We start from the raw sequence: 25,351 nt of genomic DNA, 5'->3' as shown, positions 1-25,351 counted from the left end.
CAAAAACTACAAATTATTTCAAAGTAAAAATCGCAAGCATGCATGTCCACAGTAAGGTGGATTTAAAAAAATTGTGAATCAAGTTTATAGGATAAAGTATGAAAAATGCTTTTTTGTGGCGCCAAAATCTTCCATTGACCGCCATTATACATTTCTGAACTTTTAAAGGAGTATATTTCTAAAACTATGAAACATTTCAAAGATTCATTTTCAGGCAAACGTGTCCACAGTAAGAGGAACATTTTAAAGTTTGAATGGGGTTTCTAGGTGTACGTATGTAGTAGCCTGCCAAAGTTTGTACTTTTTTCCCTTTAAATGTCCATTTCCATCGACAATGCATTGGGCGCTTAAAGTTAAATATCTCAAAAACTACAAATTATTTCAAAGTAAAAATCTCAAGCATGCATGTCCACAGTAAGGTGGAATTTTTAAATTGTGAATCAAGTTTATAGGATAAAGTATGAAAAATGCTTTTTTGTGGTTCCAAAATCTTCCATTGACCGCCATTATAAATTTAGGGAAGAATTATTTTAGGGAAGAAAACAAATCTACTCCTAGCAACAAAACCGTTTTAAGGTCAACCACACCAATGCAACTCCTTGCAACTGCCAAGTAGTTGCAAGTAGTTCCATGTTCCAAGGAGTTGCATGGCGAATCATTGGTGTGGATGTGGAGTGGGCTTAAAAGTACTCAGTACTTTACAGCCTTCCTAGAAATGTACTTGAGTAAAAGTAAAATATTTGTCTTGGAAATGTACTCAAGTAATAGTAATAAGTATCAAAAAAATCTAATACTCAAGTAAAGTACAGATCCTCAGAATCTGTACTCAAGTACAGTACGCAAGTACATTTGCTCCGTTACTGTCCACCACTGGTCCTTTCCATGAAGAAATTTGAGAACCACTGAACTAGCCAGCCTCCTCTGGTTCCTCTTTGCGTTTGATCTCATTCTCCTCCACGAGATTTGCATGCTAGTCTATTTGGGAGAGTGACACAGGAGTGCGGGTGGAGATTCATTTGCCTGCAATGCATGGAAAGCAGAGAAAAGCCCAGGGCGAGTCAAACCCTTCACATAATCCGCGTCAGAGGTTTCAGAACCCCACACTCGAGCCCACATCCCAGTGAGCCATGGGCATCGTTGAGATGTTCAAGCGGTCGCGGGTACCATCCATCCTCATACTGGGCCTGGTGTACGTGGCCTACGTGATGATCGGTGGGGCAGTCTTCTGGACGCTGGAAGGGGACCAGCAGGAGGACATCAGTAGCATACTGGAGAAGAGAACACAACTGCTGAGGACCTATACCTGTCTCAGCCAGGAGGGCCTGGAGAAAGTGGCAAAGGTGAGTCAACAAAACGTATAGGCCAGAATAAGTCTTTGATTTATTTTAATTTTTGTGGGGATGTTATGGGTGTGGTTGAGTGCGTGGTATGGTTGAGTTGTATAGGGTTGCATGCAAAGCATCTGTCACCGATGATGCACACTTGATACATCAGAGATCTTTTATAATTCCTCTCAGAGTGGTAAAAACATGGGGCATTTCTATGTGTCTGTGTTTCGAATCCTTTTTTTACTACACCAACAGTCGTGCATTGTGATGCAAAAAAAACTAAACTGGAGAAATTCTTCTTTAAAATGTAATTAGTATTGAGTTGTGTTTAAAAACTAAATCAGCTGTATCAAAAAAACAAAGGCAATGCAATTGGAAAAGATTCCATCAAAAAGTCAAATAGAGGTTGTAGTGAGGCAACAGGTTTCAGAGTTGAGCCACAATAGCGTGTGCCTTAAAACAAGAAACCATTGTATTGTAGGTAGCCTCATATAATATCCTGGGTTTCAGAAATAATAATCAAAAATACAACAATAGCACTCCATTAACATCACCACTTAGACACTATACTCAGTTGACTGGAGTCCCTCAGGGCTCTACACTTGGCCCGCTGCTTTTTTCCCTCGACACCAAATCTCTTTGGCAAAAATAGCCGTAGATTGGCTATTTTCACAGAATGTTTCGCCCCAGAATAGGAACGCTAGGGTTCATGTGATTAAGGAACGTTGACAAAGAGACATTCATTCAATGCAAATGTCACCTACCTTCCATAAACATGATGACACTATAAAAATGTTTTGCCTATGTGTCTCGCACAATTTAACCTGCTGTAAAGTTCAATCTTTTCTTTTTTTGTTCCCCTGCATGGTGACAACAGTTTAGAAGGCATTTAGAAGGATCATGAAATAAGCTTCATGGAGAACAAAAAAAATAAGAAAGTTAAGAAGAGTAGTCAATTATTTTTACCCCCTTTTTCACAACAATTTAGTCGTTATGCCAATTAATTCCTCCCCACACACATTTCTGTGTCTCTGCTGTTGTATCCTACTGACTCACCTACCAGTGAAGGGCCCCACCAGGAGGACGTAGAGCCTTCGTTCTACTCCTCCCGCCCAACACTCACTGCTGACAGGTGCCGCCGCAGCCTGTAGGTTTACATGCAGTGACACATATCTCCCTCCCCGCCGGCTTTCCTCCCCCGAACACAGGCCAATTGTGTTCTTGTACATGCCCGACAAAGCCAACCCACAGCCTATGTGGTGGTGGGCAGGGATTTTACCACTGCGCCACCCGAGTGTGTAGAATTTTTTTTTTTTTCAATCAATGATCTTGTGTTGATTGATTGCTTGATTGATTTTATTAGGATTCAACAAACAGTATCTCATACCAACATGAGAAAAAAGATCCAGAGGATAGCACCTAAAACTCTTATTTCCAAAGTGGTCTTGATTACAAACAAATAACTAACTAAAATAAACATATCACAAAGATTTAAAAAAAAAAACTCTTGCGTCACTTAAAATAAAAATCAATTAAAAACGTCATTAAATAGAACTAGCACTAGTTTAAAACAGTCTGCATGCTGCTCATGTTGCCCTTTATGCATGAGCTTAGCGGTGATAATCAGTGCAGTTCTGACTTCAAATAAGTCCAGTCTTGTGACCAAGGCTACTTAGATGTGCATGAATAGAGAACTTAATGTTGACACAGTCTTAATCTTTATCTCTTTCATAAAGCTGAAGTTGTCTGTCTGTCTGTCTGTCTGTCTGTCTGTCTGTCTGTCTGTCTGTCTGTCTGTCTGTCTGTCTGTCTGTCTGTCTCTCTGTCTGTCCTTCATGCACGCTCACACACCCCAGGTCGGATCCGTGGAAGGTCATGGGCAACGTTTTAAAAATGATATATACCTTAATAAATAAAACGTATTTTTAAAACTTTAATTGTACAGTGTACTGTAGGTCAATGAAGGCCGTGAAGCTTGTGCTGAATTGATTGATTGATTGATTGAATACTTTATTAACAGTTTGCAAAGACAAGCACAGTAACTACAGTTCAATACAAGGTCTGTTAAGAGGATTTTAAACCCAAGAAAGCACTGAGGCTTGTTTCCATTGGGGTCCTTTGTACTAAATTCATCGAAACATTTAATGACAATATGTAGATGACTGACGTCATACTACTGAGGCCATAGTGTCATCACAGTACTAACATCATAGGCTGGCAGTGGCCACCAAGTACATGGCTCCTATTTCACCCGCGCAATGACTTCAGCAACGCTATCTAAATAATTTACTTAATATTTTTTCTCTGTTTAGAAAGAAAAACACTTTTGGTATCAGGTATTTCAGCACATCATTTGTCACCACTGGGATACAAAATTCAAGGTACTGTATTCAGCACTGACCAGTGCCATAGACTTGAATAATGAGGGCAGCAAGGTGCCAGTCTGGACTGTTCTGTTATTTGTGATGCTTAAGTGTCACATTCAGGATGAGGCCACTGAGGTCTTTTATGTAACACACTGTGTCAACATATCTGCACTGACAGCACTAAATCATCTTGACAACTATGGTCCATTGACCTAGAAGCCCAGAGTGTGCCTATTAAATAATAATAATGTTGTATAATTCAATGTGTCTTTCGTGTTACATAACTGCCAGTTACAGTATGATTTCATGGTCTGGAAGCCTATGTGAAAAAGTCGGTAGATGTTAGTTGTTCATAGTGTTCTCTCCCGATTCGGGCCAAGTTTGAGGGGACCTACATTACGAGGAAATATGAAGCAAATTGTATGGTCACCTTGTAGTAGTTTTAGCATTCAAACATCAATGTGGTGAATACAAGATGAGTAACATGTTGTTAAAGGTGCAGTTAACCCTGTTTGTGGGACTCTCATACTGAACACTGGTTATTTCAGAATTTCACTCTTACAATAGTGTTGTTTTTTGGTTTTAGGTGATTCAAGAGGCATCTAAGGCTGGGCTGAGTCTGAAAGGCAACCAAACCGCAGATGGCTTCTGGAAGTTCCACAGCTCAGCTGTGTTTGCTGCCACTGTGGTCACCACTATAGGTTTGAACGGCAAAGCGATAATCTATATTTCTATTTGTTGCTACTATTTTGATGTGACATTAATACACCAGTTAATTAGCCCTGTTCCATTTTTATAACCAACTGCCACTAATGAGCTTTTAACCACTTAAACCCCATATGGCTCTATATTATAGTGTCTTTTCTGTTTTCTGTTGTTGTTGGGAAAACTTTTGCTGAAAATAGCCGATCGACAAGCTCACAACGTGACACGCTGTGAGCTTGGCGATCTGCTATTTTCTGCAAAAACATTCCCCACAATATGGATGTTGGGGTTTAAGTGGTGGCCTGCAGGAGATATATATATATATATATATATATACATATATACGCACACGCACACGCACACGCACACGCACACGCACACACATACAGTACATGACATGATGTTGCAGTTCATTGGAACAGTGTAACCTGGTGTGATGTGTTGCAGGTTATGGGAACATCAGCCCCAGCACCACGGCAGGCCAGATCTTCTGTGTGTTCTTCGCTCTGTTCGGCATCCCTCTCAACATGGTGGTGCTCAACAGGGTGGGCAAGTACATGTTGGTTATAGAGAGGAACATCTGTGACTTCCTGCAGGCCAAGACCAAAAGGGTGAGGAGGACAACATGCTTGGGTTATGACCCAAACAATGGGTTATTATGACCCATTTTTTGGGGGTAAATATCCCCTTTCTTTTTGGTTCCTACATTTTCTTTTTAAATTATTTCAAAAGATTTTCAAAAAATTATACAAATGAATTAATAAATACAAATCTGACATGACATTTTCAATAAATGGCAAATATTTTTTCAAAATCATTTCTAGAAATGTTCAAACGTTTTAATAAATAGCAATGCGATAAGTTGTGAGCTTGTAGCTATTTTGAAAATATTTGAAATAGGGCATCATTTATTTTTGTCAGTTTGGGTGAGACACCAAATGTATGTAAACTTGGAATTAGAACAGCTGAAATCAATAATATATCAGTATTTGGATCTTGACCTTGGATCTTGATTAACCCCAGCATCCGTATTCTGGCGACAACGCCATCAATATGACGTCACTCATCTCCACATTTGGGCATGTTTTGGCACTGACTGACATACATGGAGATTTGAGGACGTTGCAGATTGGGGATGATGTGATGCAGAGGTCAAGCTGAGAGATGAAGCAGGGACCCTCACTACATACACTACAGTATATTGCAGATTCTCAATCTCAATCTCGCTCAGTTTTAAATGCATTAGGCCACGGACATCCATTTGATACCAGTTTTTATCTCTGGGATCTACACTGTTAAATCCTCAGTGTTAAAGGATCACCCAAAAAAGTACTTATTTTCTATCAATTACACACCCCACGAAGGCTTGAATTCATGGAGATTCTTTAGTTTTTGTCGCTTTCCTAAGCCAATTATTTGATGACCAGCGGAGACTCAAAGAGTGTCCATTGAATTATTGGCTCAGGAATGCGAAAAAAACAAAAACATCTCCATAAAATCAAGGCTTCATGGGGTGTGTACTTGATATAAAATAAGTAATTATTTGGGTGAACTGCTCCTTTAATGTTTTTTTATTTGGTGGTATTGCTACTATCTAATTGGTCCTCACTATTTCTCATGATATTACGGTGCAATTTCTTTTTTCTACTTGTTCTGTGTCTCAGGGGAGGGCTGTGGACAGTTCAGAAACCTGTCTACCAGTGACATCATCGTTTGACAGGTTTTTGTTTTTGTTTTTCAAACAAGATTAAAAAAATAATAATATTTTAATATTTTATATTTATTATTATTATTTTATATTTATTATTTTCATGAACACGAGAACAATGGATACCATTATAGCACGCTAACCTTACAGAAATTTCTATTTGCTTGGATTCCCCGATGATGTCACTGGTACTAGGCAGGTATATGAAGATAGGTTGAAAATGGGTCCTATAGTTCACCCCAAAAAAACTTTTTTTTCAAATCGATTAGTCACCCCTGCATGGAGACTTGAATTCATCGATATTTTTTGTTTTTTGTCGCATTCCTAAGCCAATAATTTGATGACCAGCGGTTCCGGTAGGCAGCGGTTCTGGTAGGAAGCGGTTCCGGTAGGAGACACAAAGGAGACTCAAGTGTCTCCTACCCGAAAAGCTGCCGGTCAATGAATCATTGGCTTAGGAATGTGACAAAAACATATATATATATATATATATCCATGAATTCAAGTCTCCATGGGGTGACTAATCGATAGAAAAAAAGTGAACTATCCCTTTAAGTAAAAACTAGTACTTGTACCTCCACTGGTCTTCTCTCTGCAGTCGTGTGCCCGTTTCCTGGTCCACCTGGTGTCCTACCTGAGCGGCGTGGCTCTCTTCTTTGTGGTGCCCATGGTGGTGTTCACGGAGCAGGAGGGCTGGACCTACACCCATGCCATCTACTACTGCTTCATCACCCTGAGCACCATCGGCTTTGGAGACTACGTGGCAGGCAGGTATAGGGGCTGGGATCCTTTAGGACAGGGGGTCCGGGACCCCTAAGGCGGTCCTCAGAGTTACTACAGGGGAGCCGCCAAATCTTTGTGTGATATGATTTTCTTTTTTATATTAATCACTTGAACCCTAGCATCCCTTTTCTGAGGAGAACTTTAGCCAAAAATAGCAGATCTACAAGCTCACAACGCCTCGCGCTGCGAGGCGTTGTGAGCTTGTAGGTCGGCTATTTTTGACAAAGAGGTATAGGTGTAGAGGGAAAAAAGAGCAGACCATGTCAAAAAAAGTTTAATATGAAACACAATTGTATACAATATAGAGGGGGTCCCTACTTCATCTCTCTCTCAGCTAGAGGGTCCTTGGCCTGAAAAACGTTGAAGACCCCTGCTTTAGGAGGTTCACGTTTCCGGTTCCTTAACGATTCCCTCTTAAACGGTCCCATTCCTATAACGGTTAGCAGAGGGCCACAAAGATTTCCACACTCACTCCAGGGGGCCACATTGCGTACCTGCACTCTCACCAGTAGTATACTGTAAACCCCATCACTCAAATAGCCCATAATAGTCACAAAAGTAATGATAAAGGGATATTAACAATTATTAGTCAGCTGGAGCCATCATCTTTTAGTGATTTTTTCTAATCAATTAGAAAAACATGATTTGAGAACATTTAACGTATACGTAAACAGATAACTTTTTATTTACCCACTTAAGCCCTATTCCCAAAAAATGGGAAAATTTTAAAACTTGGATCCATACACACTCAGATACAAATAGATAAATGGTATAGTATGCTGGAAAACCACCAAATTCAATTTGCAACGGAAGAGATCTTCAGAACGATTGTAAGATCCGGTATACGTCTTTGCACCAGTTAACATTTCCTTAAGTAGTTTTTCTATTTAACACAAACAAATCCATCATGGTTGGCTCGTTTATTAACGTATTTTGTAATCTATATGTGATCGCTGTGTGTAACAGATAGTAACCCGGACAGGGGATACCCCGCGTGGTACAGCTTCATCATGGCATCGTGGATCTTCTTTGGCCTGGCGTGGTTGGCGCTGGTCATCAACCACTCCATGGACATACTAGAGCGGCTCAACACCTACTTCAAAGGGGGTTCCACTCCGCAGGGGGAGGCCGGTGGAGCCCCAAACCTAGAGTCTGACAGCCCTGACACCCAGGTGGACGAGGAGGAGGAGGAGGTCAAGGTGCCCCCTGCGACAGGGTGATTGGCTCTGTGCATACTGTGTGTACAGTCCCATCTTTTTCAGAATTGTGGCCCCCCCCGAAATGTTCCAGTTCATTTCCCCATAGCTGTATTTGTTAGGCTCAGCAGCAGCAGGTTTGAACTGCAAACACATATCGTCGCTGTCACGAAGAAACCTCTCATCTCCATCTCCAAGTTTTTGTTTTTTTTGCAAATTAACGAAAGTATAGCAAATCCGCAACGTTTTGAGCTTGTAGATCTGCTACACTTGCTGCTTTTGAATTTGAATCCTGAAAAGTATCAGTTTTGGACATATGAGGTTTCCAGCCGACAGAGACGATATGACACCTTCACATGTGTTCACCAGTACAGTACCTCAAAAGGACTCCTCGATCATATATATTTGGAATATTTGATGAAATGAAGGAAATGGTGGTTAAAGCTTAACAGCAACAAAAAAAACTCTCCATAAATTCAAGGCTTCGTGAGGTGAGCAATTACAGCAGCACTATGTAACTTTGAACCCGGTTTCCTGGGCAAGTGCTGACATTTTTACCGTTGAGCTAATAGAGCCTGCCTGCTTGCTCAGGGGATAAATTGAATCTTCTGTGTCTAGGTGAGACATGAGCTTTGACACAATCTAAATGTCTCAATAGAGCAGGGAGACAAAATACAACCACCCCAATGGTATAAGTTGTATTGTATTAACATACTCTACCATACTGATTGGACAAAATTAAATTGTATTCATAAAAAAAGGTTAGTTAGTGCCGCTTTAATTAACAAAACTTTTGGAGGGAGGGATAATAAATAGTCAAGTGGTCAGGTTTGCAAATTTCACATGGTGGTAGATGTACTGTAGCTGGAGCCGTCTCTAATGCTGTATAGATCACTGATTCTCAGCGTAGTCCAGGGACCACCTGGGGTACAAATGGACACTGTAACTCTGAGAGTGAACAAAATGGATCCATTTGGGTCCATGTGTACACTCTCCAGAGATTCAAATATGGTATCGAATCGGGGTCCGTGGTCTAATGCAGGTCAAACTCGCAGCTGTGGTTGAAGACATCGGAGAGAAAGAGAAGCCAAGCAGGGAATGATACTGACATGATTATGTCAGTATCATTGTCAGTATCTTCAACATTAAAAATCTAGCCAATCTTCTATCAGCATCCCAATAAAAAACGTGTAACTACACACAATTCAGAAACCACGCCTCATTTGACTGCAGAGTTCATGAAAAAAAAGGATGAAATGAAGAAAATGTGCACTTGAATATATTAAACTGCTTCCAGCGCCCCCCGAACTACTTTGTACGCCCCTTGGGGGGCTCTACCGCCCCCATTGAGAAACACTATTTTAAACGTTCGTCGTCCGTTTTGTTTTGTTTTGTTTTTGTCTTTCCATGTGAATAAAACGGACTCTGTGTGCAAGGGACTTTAGCCATGTAAAATAAAATGTTCAAGTACAGTTGAAACGTTGAGTTATGTGACGTGGCCCCTCCCCATTAAATGTCACTGAAGTGACAGCTGTTGACTCACTTTTGTTGAGTCAGATATATTTTTCTCTAGCAGTGTGCACATGCTAGAGGTACTGTAGAATACAGCAGTGGTTCTCAAAGTGGGATCCGGGGACCCCCAGGGGTCCTTGAGGGGGTTTCAGGGGGTCCCCAGTAAAATGTTCTAATACAGCATCACAATCATTTTAACCCCTTTATCTATATTTTATATGTTGGCTATTAAAAAATAGCAGATATACATAACAGAACATACATCTGCTATTTTTGAACATTTTTGAAAAATCTTTGACATAATTTGAAAGATTTTGAATACTTTTGAATTTTTAACACAACTCTTCTCTTCTGGGGGGTCCCACTCCCTGGCACAAAATATTTTCAGATGGGAGTCCACTGCCAAATAAATCAATTTGGGGGTCATTTACATGAAAATGTTTGAGAACTGTAACTGGCATACAGTATATCGTTGCTGTCGGGCAGACACCTTATATCTCCATATTTCAACTTTTGCCCCCTTCTGTTTTTCTTCCCCTTCCTTGGCCACAGAACCAACTGGTTTTCCAACTCTGTCTTCAGTTTCTCAACAAAGTCATAAAACAAGTTACGCTCCAGGCCCTCAGATAATTTTGAGGATTCATGATATAAAACCTGTCGGTAATTGCAAATGCAAAAATGGGAAATGAAAGTGATGACTGTTATTTCTCAATCTTGTTTTTGATAGATGCCAGCGCAAACATCAAAGACATTCTTTTTGTCGCTGTCGGTGGAAACCTGTCCAGAACTGTTACTTTTCAGGAAATGGCCTGAAGATCTTATGAAATAGTGAAAATAGCATACAGTACAAGCTCACACATGCATCGTGACATGTCGTGAGCTTGTAGATCGGCTATTTTCACAACTGTTGGGTGACACTCTTGTACAACGAAGTAGGGCATTAAGTGACGAAAAAACATAAAAAGTTGAAATATGGACAAACTTTTTTAAAGGTTTTGTGGAGAAAGCCACAGATGTAAAGCGTCCTTGGACTCAATGCCTCATAAATTCAAGCTATTATTATTATTATCATTAGTGCATCAAAGTGGCTTACATATTTTTCAGCTTCAGTTGAATATGATTAAGTATATCGTTGTTGTCGAGCAGAAACTTCTCCAACTTTTAACTTGAACTATCTTCATAAATGAGCGCCCTACTTTTAAGATTTTCACTATTTTTTAAATAGTGCTTTGATGGTTAATTCATAATGTGTTTTTGTAATGGTGAAAAGTTTGGGAACCACTGTTTTAGCTGCTGAGACAGATAATAAAGACAAATGTAGGATCCACCACAAACTGTTGCTAGTATGTTCTACTTTAAGAATGTTGGCATATGAAATACGGTTTGTCTTTAAAACCATTCATGTTTTCAATTGGTCTGCACTCTGCAGTGAATATTTGCCTATACTGTACCTACTGTATATACTTAAAGTACATTTATATCATAATTTAGTTTTATTACCATGGGTATGATACCCATGGTAATAAAAAATAAAATATAACAATAATTCTATTCTATACAGTATGTTTACCTTGTGACTTAATTTGTTTCTTTGTTTTGTTTGTTCCATGCTCAAGTTAAATTAGGTTTGATCCACTAGGGGGTGATGTTGTGTCATATTAGTTCAAATTAGACCATTCAGCCCTGAGGCAAATCACAACACAAATCAAAGGTGTCTTTGCTCATATTTAATCTTCCTTGTTCATTTGAATGCAACCATTTGTCATGGTTCCTTATGAAACCGCACAGCACATCAAAGAAGAACGTTTGTATAATCTTGTACATTGGTCAACAACAAATTAAAATAAATTGCAGTGAAAGACAATATGCATTCATTGGATTGTCCTTTCTTGCACTTTTTGTCGTTTGTAAACCAAGAGCATGAGGTAGTCATGGTCAGTGGTGTAAAGTAACTAAGTACATTTACTCAAGTACTGTACTTAAGTACAATTTTGAGCAATTTTTTACTTTACTGGAGTATTTAAAAATGTCTGTACTTTTACTTCTACACCATTACATCTCAGAGGCAAATTTTACTCCACTACAAGTATTTGAAAACTTTAGTTACTAGTTGCTTTGTAGATTTGCATTATTATTACAAAAGAACATACATTAACCACTTCAGCCCTATATGCATTTCGGCCATTTGAAAATAGCAGATCTACAAGCTCACAATGCGTCGCGATGTGACGCATTGTGAGCTTGAAGATCTGCTATTTTCAAAAGATGTTTAAACATTTTATACATTTGAAAACTTGTGAAATGGAAGATTCTGCATAATGAGTACTTTCTACTTTTGGTACTTTGAGTACATTTTGATATACTTTTACTCAAGTAAATCTAGAATTCCTGAATTTTATTTGTAACAAAGTATTTCTATTTATTGATACTCTCACTTAAGTAAAAAATGTGAGTACTTTTCCCACCAACATGGTGAGTTGTTGTGAATCTGCACAGTACATACAGTATGATATGTTGTCAGAATGCTGCTCCGCTGCATGTCTGAGGCCATGCTCTGTGCTGTCAAGCTCTCTGAACACACATGATTGATTGATTGATTTATTGTTGAATGCCAGTGGTGTAAAGTTACTAAGTACATTTACTTAAGTACTGTAATTAAGTACAAGTTAAGTTTTTATGCCAATACTTTTGTACTTTTACTCAAGTAAATTTTGAATTCTGGACTTTTACTTTGTATTTCCACTTGTATAACAGAGTATACTTGCATAACAGAGTATTTCCATATTGCAGTATTGGTACTTTTACTTAAGTAAAGTACTCAAATAAATGTGAGTACTTTTTCCACCACTGTTGAATACTTTATTAGCAGTTTGCAAAAAAAAAGCACAGGAAAGCACAGTTCAATACAAGGTCTGCTAAGAGGATTTTAAACCCCAAGAAAGAATATGGCTTGTTTCCATTGGGGTCCTTTGTACTCAATTCATCGAAACATTCAGACAAATGTACAATACTATGCAAAACCTCATATAAACAGTTAGAAATCAAAAAGAAAAATATGTACAGTAAACTTCTGTAAGTGCTCTTTTATATATCATTGGTTCTCAAAGTGGGGTCCGGGGACCCCCAGGGGTCCTTGAGGTGGTTGCCAGGGGGTCCCCAGCCCCAGGTTCTGTAACTCTGAGAGTGTAGGCCTACAAATACATATTTTTGTACATGTGTACAAATTTTGTCTGGTCTTTGTACATGTGTACAAATGTTGTCTGGTCTTTGAAAATGCCTGATCTACGAGCTTGCAACAATGCCAACATTCCGCTATTTTCGAAATGTCCAAAGTATAAAATACGTCTTTTAAGTGGTTAATCTGCTAAGTAACTAGTAACTAAAGGGGTCAAATAATTGTAGTGGAGTAAAAGGTACAATATTCACCACTGAGCCATAGTGCAATAGAAGTATAAAGTATATTAGAAATAAATTGAAATACTCAGGTAAAATAAAAGTACCTTGAGAGTAAGGAAATAGCCAGCACACAATGAATGTCCTTTTCACATAGTTTTGTTAGTTGCCTGTTGTAAACAATCACAGAAAATACACTAGCATATAGCCCTGAATGTAGCCCAGTAAATGTAGTTACTTTCCCCCACTGCCACTGGGTCGTACGACAGTGGGCGGGCACGGAAACTATTTTGGGGCGTGCATGCTGCGACACCGTGGTACGACAAAGTCTAAATGCAGGCCTACAGCGCAGAAGGACTGAGTGATATAGGCAGATGGCCGGCATCAAGGAAACGAAGGTGTGGATATATACAGAGTGAGAAGGGTGTAATGGCATGGTTGGGGTGTTGTCTGTAGGTGATGTAAATATAGAAGGTTCTGGAGACAGACGAGAATTGCAGAGGAGGAGGCTATAGGAAATAATATAATTTCTGTTTAATTTTGTCATGCGCGTATAGCGGAGGGGAAGAGGGGGCGAGACATGACAGACAGAGAGAGAGAGAGAGAGAGAGCAGAGTGACCATTGTGTAACATGAACGGGCACATACCCGTTTGGCCACGGTTCAATGAGGGTTCACTATGTGTGAGAAGAACACCTCTCTCACATGTTTCTTTTGTGTCTGGTCACCTTGGGGTCCGGCCTGCATGTCCCCCGCGAGGGGGACATTATGCCATTCGACCTGGGCTGCGGCCTTTTACAAACCCCCCCACACTTTGCGATATTTGTCGAACCTACCTACCTACCGTATACCATATGGAAGAACAGGGAGAGGCTGAAGCTAATGGTTAGCCTACATCTGTGGTTCTCAAACGTTTTCACGTTAAGGGCCGCCAAATTGACATATAATAGCCCGCGGACCCCCAATCGAAAAGACACGCCAGGGACCCCCACAAGAGAAGATTTTTACAGCCATAGCCACAGTCATTCTCAGCCATTTTAATTTCAAGGACCCCCAGTTTGATATAAATTAGGCCACAGACCCCCATTTGATACCATTTCGATCTCTGGGACCCCAGAGATCAGTCTTAATTTAACTCTGAGAGAGTACAAATGGAACCCCCTCAAGGACCCCTGGGGGTCCCCGGACCCCACTTTGACAACCACTGGACTTTGATAACCTGGTTGAATAACTCAACAAACTAAAGATGAATTCAGTTACTTTTCTTAGATTTTCTTCTCATACGGTTGTGGTAGTGTTTCATGCAATTAACTGCCGACGGCACTCTAGAAAATTACACACAAGAGCCAAATATTGTAACTCAAACCTCTAAATGATTCTCGCCAAAGCTAGTTACCAGACTGTGTGACTTTTTTATGGCTGAAAATGGAGCCTTACTTAAAAGTGAATACTTAACCCTGACCTGGTGACTCTCATCTGTTGGGATAACAGGAGGGAACCGCAGGAATGGAACACACCCAGCAGGGAGGTGAAGGGGAGTGGATACATTTACATGTGCAGAGAATGGGATTAGTCCCAACAGCAAACAACTCCAAAGTAAGTTGACACATCGCAAAGCATCTGCAAAGGGGTCTTCAATCAATAGGGGTTTACCAAAACGTTATTAGGTGACAAACCAGCTGCGCATTTCAAACGTAACACAGACAATGAGCAACCACAACAGTAGGAACATGCAGGCGTGACAGGGCCGGGGTGTGTGTCTGAGAGAGTGTATCTAAAAATGGATTCTATGGTAAATGTTTTTTTTTTGCACCCTGAAGATGAGAGTGGAATCTCTCGAGCAGAGTTATTCGCCCTGACAGCTACAAAAGATTAACAGGCTCTCCTTTCAATCCCATAGCTTGTGTCAAGCTGAAATACTTTGTGTACACAAAAGATATTGAAGCACAAATATGCATACAGGAGGATTCATACTCCCAAGGGTGCACCATCACACCGACACCTCTGTTGACACAACAATGTGTGCTCGCTCACCCGCTCAAAAGCACACCAAGCGCAAATGTTCTGTGGGCACATGCAAAGAACACACTAGCACACGCACGCACGCACGCACGCACGCACGCACGCACGCACGCACGCACGCACGCACGCACGCACACACACACACACACACACACACACACACACACACACACACACACACACACACACACACACACACACACACACACACACACACACACACACACACACACACACACACACACACACACACACACACACACACACACACACACACACACACACACACACACACACACACAGTCTGTCTGTTCAAATGTGTGCACACATTCATCTGACAAAAGCAGAGCCTACAGTACAGTGTATCCTATCAGGTGGACTTGCTTCAGAAGTTCCTGGCATGCACAGTATTCACATGCCGGTTCAGAACAGTATACTGTTATGTTTTAAAGGCTTCCCTCTGGGACTTCATAAGCTCTGAAACAACAACAACAACAACAAGGCACCATCATCTAACTGTAAATTAGGCCTCAATCTCATTCACTGGCAAGCACTAAGCCAGTCGTTCTCAAAGTGGATTCCAGGGTTTCTCTCTGGGTTCATTTGGTCCCTTTCCCATCAGGGTTGAACCGGTTCCGTTCTTTTTCCCCCGCCTAGTTTTGACCCAGTTCAGGGTGTTTCCACTGAAACTTAATTGGTTCAGATTCAGAACCTTAAAAGTTGGTTCGAAACTGTTTTTTCTTGCCCTGAATTAACTGGGAACCAAGGTGGGCGTGTCACTATTCTACAGGTTGGAAGATGCAGATGCGATATAAACAATGGCTAAAGCAAGTGAAAAATCATCATTAAAAACAAGAAAAGAAAAGGAAAACTGGAACCGCCATTGACAATTTAATTTCCCCCCATGAAATGGACACTTTGACCGGTCAAGTCTGTAACTCTGTAACTCTGATAGTGTACAAATGGAACCAAATGGACCCTGACGGGTCCATTTGGTTCCATTTGTACACTGTCAGAGTTAAGGGGAGACGTTGAAATGTAAAGGTTTGAGAACCATTGCACTAAGCACATCTGCTCACCAGGGCCTTTTGAACACAATGTCATTTTCCAACTGGATAAGCGATAAACCCGCAGTTCATCCCAAAGACTCTGTTAGTGTTACATCATCATGCCAGGCTCAAAACCCCTGCCAGTGAAGTACTTTTACCCTGAAAATATCATCAGTATGTAATCACGTTTCGCTTTACATGAGCCTTCCAAGGCCGGCTGTGCTCTGCCATTACCTTTCCACTCCGAGAAAATACTAACCACTACAACAAAAACAAAACGTAGTCTAATGGCCTTGGCTTCATGTGAGGAACCGTTCAATGGAGTTCACAATGGACAGGTGGCGCCATCTTGAGAGGTTTTTGCTATTACTTTCAGTGGGGTGACGTCACATTCAAATATTGGGCACATATATATTTAATTTGAGGTTTGGCACTATAGTAATTGATTTAGTATGAAGAATAAGGCATTATAATGACATATACACAAGCTTTGGTCTCCCAAGTCATGCCTCCGAGCAGACGTGACAAAGAGTGGCTCTCCCGCAAAATTCACAGACAAAAATAAATACCTACCTAACATAGGAATTTTCGTAAATGCCGGTACGTTCAAAATAGGGGCGTACACTGCTTAATGAACCGGCCCTTTGTGTTTAAAAACATGTTGAAGTTCTGTTGACATCTTCCAGACTGCAGTCAGTTGGAGCAACGTAATTGGGTGTTTCACCTGGTGACCACATCACAACAATGTCATCATCACAACCAGGTCCTTTAAAATGGATCGTCAACTAAACTAATCGTCATTCAGCAACCTTTGCCGACGAATCAAGCTGCTTGTATTAACTTCACCTGGATATTAGTTGTGAACAGAGTGTCCTGTGGGGACTTCCAGAACCTGCCTGGACTGTGATTGTGCCAGTGATCAATTTACCATATTAGGGAGATCAACATTCATCGGCTTCCTTGATAGGCCAACCCAACTCTTCACGCTTTGTGGATTGGTCCAACTTTGTGTGACATTTGTGCCACTGAACAGGGGTAGTGGTATTGTTCTGTGAACCTTGAGTTGCCCGGGTGTTTGGAAGGTGCTTTTTTATAAATACAATTGCCTTGCCTTGAACATTAGGACTGCAGAGCAAAACGTGACTCCAACTTGATCTGCGGTGTAAGAAATGTTCAGATGGATCGCACATCTGACTCGAGAACCAAAAGGGTTCAATCGTGCTGTTGCAGTGGGGGACAAGGTGTACGCCTTCATAAGTGAGTATCAGATGTATGTGTATGTTTTCAACACAGTGTCTCTACGATGGTTGAGACCTGAGACTCCCACAACATACTACATGTATGGGGGCTTCACAGCTGTTCCCATAGAAGATACCATCTATGTCTGGGGAGGTCTGCTCAACTCAGCTGCAACTCGGTACTGCAGCGACCTATATGCATTTGATGTCGACACCCACATATGGTTCAAACCCAAGGTTTGTGGGACTGTTCCAGAGGCGAGGTACAACCACTCAGCCTGTGTCTTGGGGAAGGTAATGTATATCTATGGAGGCATTTCCCATCCATATGCTACCAATAGTAGACGTACACGATCGACAATCTACACGATGGACACCTCCACAATGGTGTGGTCTTTAATTAACACCAGAGGCACTCTACCACCTGCTTTATCAAATCACTCTGCCACCATCATCGGGACAAGGATGTTTGTTTTTGGGGGCTGTAGCTACCAGCGGGAGATCTACAGCAACATCAGAGTGTTTGACACAGAGACCAACAGCTGGCTGAGCTTGCCTTCTGTACAACTTCTTTTAGGGGATAGGTTAAGGTCTCATTCAGTCTTCTTCACCCTGGGGATGGGGTGTCATTCAGCCTTTTCCTACAATGGAGAGCTATACATCAACAGGAGCCAGACCTTCAATAATATGTGGAGATTCAATCCAGAGACCTTCTCCTGGAAGAAGGTTGAGCTGAAGGGGAAAGGCCCGTCTAATACATGTGGGATGTGCTGTTGCATGGTGGGAGATCGTGTCATCCTCTTTGGAGGAACATCCAATGACCTTTACATCTTGGACTTATGTCCTAGTTTGAGGACATTATGCAAGCTAGCAGTTATTGACAACAGTGTGGAGCAGTCAGAACTCCCACATGACATCAGGTGGGAACTGGCAGCCATGACTAACAACAGCAATAACAAAAAACAAAGAAAAAGAAAAAGAAACTGACTCGCTGGCGGTAAGGAACATAGGCCTACTGTACATATTGAATGGGGGGCACTGGGCAAGAAAAGGTTGAGAACCACTGGTTTAAACTGTTCCGCATTTTGCTGGGGACCCCATGGAACCCCCTCAAGGACCACTGGGGGTCCCCAGACCCCACTTTGATCGTGTAGTAAAATGTGTGGTAGACAGGGAGATCTGTTGACTAAAACGAACTAACTAAACTAACTTACGAAGACACATGAATCAACCGCTGAAGTTTTATTTCTAAAATAGTGAAATCTACAAGCTCACTGTGTGCTAATTTCACTATTTCTTAAAATGTATTTTTTTTTTTTTCATTTCTTTTTTTGCCTTTCTGTGTGGAGTTGGTATGTTCTCCCCGCGTCCCCTAGGGTAGATAGCCTCACAAAACACATGCAGTAAATCCTGGTCTCTACGGCGCAAGGGAATTGCAAGTGGGCCCCCAAATAATTAGCAAAACACCAAGATTTTTATGATAATGTGACATTGATATAACAAATTAATATGATAATATTAATGTGTTAATTAATGTGTTATACATTAATGTGTTATACGTTAATATAACGCATTAATATGATAAAGTATGTATGTACTGTATGTATGTTTAAAAAAAAGAAAAAAAAGTGACAAGGTATTTTTCTTTAAAAGTTAGAATAATGTGTTTTCATTGTGAATCCGATAAGTAGGAACTTAACTATGTTGGTTCCATTGATCCAAGCCGGGAACAAAATTGATCTACAAGCTCAAAACACGTCGCTTGTGGATCTGCGACTTTTGATGCTTTTATGTGACGCTGTGGTGTGATCAAGTAAGGCGGTAAGTTACGGAAAAACACAAAAAGTTAGAATATGGAGATAAGAGGTTTCTGCCCGACCACTGCGTGCCTTACGCTTTTCTCATTTGATACTGCTGCTAGAGATATCATTATCTGATTCCGGATAACATACTTCATTTTCATTTTCATTGTGCAGCACAGTCTCTGCGGAACATGTCCCACTGACATTTCTCTGCTGTATATGAATATATATCCCTCTTGATTCTTGATTGTTTTTAGTAAATTCAGTGGTGGAAAAAGTAGGCCTACTCAAATGTTTTACTTAAGTAAAAGTATCAATACTGCAATGTAGAAGTACTCTGTTACAAGTAAAAGTCCGGAATTCAAAATTTACTTGAGTAAAAGTACAAAGTATTGGTATCAAAATGTACTTAAAGTACCAAAAGTAAAAGTACTCAAATGTTTGCAGATCTACAAGCTCACAACGTGTAAAAGTACAGTATTTGCCTCTGAGATGTAGTGGAGTACAAGTAAAAGTAACGACAATATATACTTGGAAATATTCCAAGTAAAGTAAAAGTACCTCAAAATTGTAATTACTACAGTACTTGAGTAAATCTACCTAGTTACTTTACACCACTGAGTAAATTCATGCCCTACTTGATCATACTAACTACGGCGTCACACAAAAGTATCAAAAGTGGCAGATATATTAGATCTTCTACTTTTTGAATTTGAATCCTGAAAAGTAACAGTTTTGGACATATGAGGTTTCCACCCGACAGAGACAATATGCTCCTCTCTGTGACCCATATTAAAGCCTTGTCAGCTGATTAGATAAACATGAACCATGATTTCCCCACCCCCGGTTTCTGTGGTTATTAATCATTGACAAGATAAATATTCACCGTGAAGATTAGCATAGAGCTGAGCTGCAAAAAAAGACAAGAAAAGGAGAAATAGTTGCCAAAGATAACTCTCTGTAATAAAAAAGATATATTAATCTAATAACAGAGCGATGCTGTGGTGATAGGGTCTAAAGTTATGGTTCAATAAAACATTAACCCATTCAGTCCGGGGAACGCATCTGTGTCATTTTAGATTTCTTTGGCTATTCAAAAATAGCAGATAGACATAGCAGATAGACATAGCGCGGCACCGAGTGCCGCGCTATGAGCTTGTAGATCTGCTATTTTTGAAAAATCTTGAAAATGTGTGCAAATCTTTGAATGTCTATATTTTTTAGGCGAACATTTGTAACTCAAATCTTTGCTTCTGGGGGTCCCTGGAAATATTTTACAAATGTTCGCTTTTAAAAATATATATTTAAAGATTTGCACAAATTTGCACACATTTTCAAAAAAATAGCAGATCTACAAGCTCATAGCGCGGCACTCGGTGCCTTGTATATCTGCTATTTTTGGATAGCCAAAGAAATCTAAAATGACACAAGATGCTTTCCCCGGATTGAATGGGTTAATCTAGTTAAGCAGAATTATGCGTATGTAATTATCAGTAAACAATTACCCACCCTGATAAGTATCAAGGCACAAACCATCAATAATCACATACTTAATAGCCCAACAGTGATTGCCCCACTAACAAAGTCCACTTCATTACTGGGTGTGGCTTAACCCCTGATTTATGACTAGCCGTGTGCCGGTGTTGCACAGCGAACATAGCCGATCTACAAGCTCACAACATGTTGTGAGCTTGTGGATCGGTTATTTTCGGCGCGCAACGACGGCAGGCAACTATGAGTATGTATAGATCATTAGTTGGGTCCGTGCTGGTCCCCCATTCCTCTCTTTCTCTCTCGGCCCTGGGTAACGTCAACTGATGTGTTTGCCTGATGCGTGTCCTTCTCCATCCCACTCATTGGACACGGGCAGCCTGTTCTGAGCCAATAGGAGGACCAGAGATGCAGCATGCCTCTGAATGCACCATGTCCATGTGCTTTACTCTCTTGGCCTCCTGCCCTCCATTTCTCTCTCTCTCTCTCTCTCTCTCTCTCTCTCTCTCTCTCTCTCTCTCTCTCTCTCTCTCTCTCTCTCTCTCTCTCTCTCTCTCTCTCTCTCTCTCTCTCTCTCTCTCTCTCTCTCTCTCTTTATCTATCTTTCTCATTCCGTCTCTCTCACGCACACGCACGCAAGCCACGCACGCACACACACACACACACACACACACACACACACACACACACACACACACACACACACACACACACACACACACACACACACACACACACACACACACACACACACACACACACACACACACACACACACACACACACACACACACACACACACACACACAGCTACAGTACCTGCCAGATGCATTAGCTGCACTTGCTCCCAACCAACCCCAACCACATGCACACCTAACACATAACAGAGCAGCAGATGGACAGCTGGACAATAGATCAGGCTTTCAGTCATTGAAAAAGCAAAGAAGCAGACAGACAGCAAGGCTGAGAGAGACAGACAAGCTAATAGCCAAACAAACGTCAGTCATTCTCACTGACAGTCAACAACACTCAAAAGACACGCGTGTCTGCGTGTGTGTCTCTGTGCGACCAAAAATGTGGACATATGTGTGTGTGTCTGTGTGACAGATCAAGTGGTCATGCGTACGCAGTGCAAGCACGTGCCCACCACCAGCACACAGTGTTTGTCTGGTCAGTGGGAAAAAATAAATATTTACCACGTATGACAACAAGCAGAGAGGAGGAACCCCTGAGGTCAAACTTATACTGTTTGGCTGGACAACAGAGATCACCTGCAGTGCCCTGGTGCGTGGTGACCTGACCCAAACTTACAAATTACTTATTAACCACACACACAAACACTCGCACCGACCCAAAGTCAGACACACATGTTCATAGGTGTGCAAGCACACACACACGCACGCACGCACGCACGCACGCACACACACACACACACACACACACACACACACACACACACACACACACACACACACACACACACACACACACACACACACACACACACACACACACACACACACACACACACACACACACACACACACACACACACACACACACACTTGCATGCATAAACAGAAGTATTTCACAACAGTACAATGTTGTTTTGCAATACTCCACCCCGATTCACTCTGTTTCTGTGCTGACTGGTACGATAATGGTCTACCATTGGCCAACGGACCGCTCAGCTGGGTAAGTTGTGAGGTTCCGCAAGTTGCTCAAGAGCACTTGGACAGCAGATGCAGAGAGAGAAGTTAGTTGTTAACTTTCCCCGCCTGGCTTTTCTGAGGATTAAATGATGAACGTCCAGTCACAAGCCTGTTAAATCACTGAAAACAATTCATCGTTAGTGAGAATAGGGACCCGAGATTACTCTCATCATTTCAACATTGACAAACTGAACAGGAAAGGGAGCGCTCATCATGGCCTTCCTCAGAATCTGTGTGTGTATTTCTATATGTGTCAAATGTTCTTCAGTTGTAATAATGGCAAAGATACTGCATTAGGCTGTAAACTTTTGCTATTTCCCGGTAGCTGCAACATGTTTGAACGTTGAAGAAAGAAAAAGAAAGAAAGAAAGTCTTGAAATCAAATCAGAAAGCATTTTGAGACATTTTGACACACCTCTGTCTTGTGGCCAGACATTCACTTCTCCTTGACCTCTTAAGTAACAACCATAAATGTCAACATTTTGGATTTAATGTGTTGAAACAGTGGTTTGTTTACATACCTTTCGATAAGAGGGACGGCTACGGAGACATACTATCTCTCAGAGAGCACTACTGACCATGACGCATAGACGTTGTTTAATACCATACACTAGAAGACTTTGAAGAGACTTTGAAGAGACTGACACCCTCTCATATCTAAAGACCTGAGAGGTCGACACGCGTTGGTCAAGCTGTTGTCTAACTCTGAATAAAAGTTTTTAATGTTTTCATTGAAGCGTGAGTGCCTCGGATTAATTTGCAGTCTGTACCACTGGGGTCACGAAACAGCAAACAGCATGTCATATAAACCTACCTGTTCCACCAAAGAGAACCTGTCAACAGAGCCACTGATCCATGCAGCGCTTCCTTCTTTTGTACTTTTGAACTGAATGTGTCAGTGAAATCGCTTGAAAAGTCATTTGGTGTAAGGCTTGCATTTGCCTATAACTGTTAATCTATCTGTCTGGGTTTGTTTCTGTCTATAAGTGCATCATGTGTGACCATGCTTGTGTGTGTGTTTGTTTCTATATTCACTATGCCCATTTGGGGCATGGCCGTTCAGGGCTTGTGCCTGTTCAGAATGGGCAAATTTCTTGGCCCCCGGAAGTGCTGCTTGCAGCGTCCTCCAGTACCGCCCATCCGATCGACTTCACACTCCAACTTTAAAAAATAGATAATTCTATATCTATAATCTCACAATCTCCCTGGTTCTTTAAAAAAATTGTTTGACTAATCCAGCATGCATGATGTTTTTAAACCAAAGATTACAGCAACAATTTTGTGTCATCATACTGCAGTCCTATTACATATCATGTGTTTCACTCCCACGTCAAGACTCAGCAACACATTACAATAATCATTTCTACATTAGAGGAAACGTTGTGGGTTGAACTCGAGTATCACTTTCTTCTAACTTATTTCAACATCAAAGACACTCTGACACATTGTTGACACATTGTGACAATGTTTCAGTATCCCTCTATTTCAATATCGGTTTCACTTCAGTGAAGGTTTCATTCTTAAAGACATTTGTAACTTTTTGGTATTTTGAAGCTGAAAATGAATGCAATCACACCATGATCATCAAGGACTTTTCTTTTCTGTTTGTGAGCAGTGAGACACCTCTTGACAAAACATTAATGCTACAGTAGCAGTGCCATGCCATTATAGTCCGACGGGCCGGCCCATTGTTCCGAAGTACCATTGATCCAACAACGCATTGCATGGAACAAAACATTATTATGAACAATACATTATAACTAAGCCTAACCCTAACGTAAAACTAACTTTTCGGACTAGTGGGATATAGAAATAATGGGCCGTTGGAATGGGCAGCCCTCAGCCAACCGCAGAACTTGAAATACTGTAAACAAAATTGACCAAGATTAAAGCTATTACCTTCCCTTTTAATGAGATAATTTGATTGTTAAATGCCTAACATAAAATGTTTAAAATCAAAATGATGTCACAGGGATCTGTCACTGTTGACAATCCACACAATGGAGGCGAGGCGTCAGTCCCGCTGCTTAACACTAGAGTGCAAACATGTTTTTCTAGCTTCCTGAGCTTTGGTCAGTGCCTTAAATCAGAGGTGCACAGACTGCAGTGACTCAGCAATATCCTAGGAATAACCCAACGCAATGTAGTATTTATTCATGATAATTAATTGACAGTTGTTTGACTGCTAAGTGACAACACAACAGCCATGTTTTTAATTTAAAAAAGCGCTTAAGAAAGGGATAGTTACTGAGATTAACCACTTAAACCCTTAAACCCATTGACACAGGCTCTAATTACCAGCCCTTTCCCCTCTACACCAAAATAGCCAGTATAAGCTCACAACACGTTGCAAAGCGTCGCGTTGTAAGCTTGCAAAAAAAAAACAATGCTGAATATATTGGCAAAAGTCTTTAGCGTTCAAAAATTGCACTCATAAAACCGAAAAGTGACTAATCAAAACATGTAGTGTTTTTTTCTTCAGTGCGTGCTTGAAAACCAAAAACCAGGTCTTGTTCAGGTAAATATTTGTCATTCATAATTACAAATTACATTGACCTGAACAGTACCAAAATCACCAAATTGCACCACATCTCATAACGTCACACGCTCATGCATTATTCTACCAGAGGCCAATGTGAATTAGTTAAATGAATATGAAATACATGATGTCAATAACAATTAAAACTAAATACAATAACATTTTGGATCTCTATGAATGGTAGAATAAAGGCCTTAAAATGGTTGTTCTTCCACAATCTCTTGATTTTATCCAAGCGATCACATGTTTCATCCCACTTCCAAACTGTAAACAATTTAGACTCAATCACTAACACCCTTGGAGCTACAAAACTGTACAAATCACCAAAAAACACTTGTCCAAGCCAAAAGACAAAGGTGGGATTTTCTGGCTCCACTCCAAAAAGAAAAATGCATTGACTATTTTGGAGTGGAACCAGAAAATGGCCGCCACTGCTATGCCCTATTGGGCGGCTCATCTAAATGTTATATCTTGGTGGTAGAATGGCCCAGTTGACCTGCTTGATCGA

At 40.8% G+C, this 25,351-nt stretch overlaps 1 protein-coding gene across 1 annotated transcript; it reads left to right on the top strand.

Annotated features, from left to right (window-relative positions):
* Window positions 1-1,047: 1,047 nt before the first annotated feature.
* Window positions 1,048-11,396, top strand: LOC308075039 (potassium channel subfamily K member 17-like). Its single transcript, XM_080414627.1, has 5 exons — window positions 1,048-1,340; window positions 4,281-4,395; window positions 4,847-5,010; window positions 6,706-6,874; window positions 7,857-11,396. Exons 1-5 carry the CDS (start codon window positions 1,128-1,130, stop codon window positions 8,108-8,110), a joined length of 915 nt encoding a protein of 304 aa, XP_080270753.1. The 5' UTR covers window positions 1,048-1,127; the 3' UTR covers window positions 8,111-11,396.
* The last annotated feature ends 13,955 nt before the right edge of the window (window positions 11,397-25,351 follow it).

The sequence above is a fragment of the Gymnoscopelus braueri genome (assembly GCF_963280865.1).
Source record: "Gymnoscopelus braueri genome assembly, chromosome: 19".
NCBI classification, from domain to species: Eukaryota; Metazoa; Chordata; class Actinopteri; order Myctophiformes; family Myctophidae; genus Gymnoscopelus; species Gymnoscopelus braueri.
Note: the sequence above shows the minus strand (reverse complement) of the source record. Positions and strands in the feature narration are given on the sequence as shown.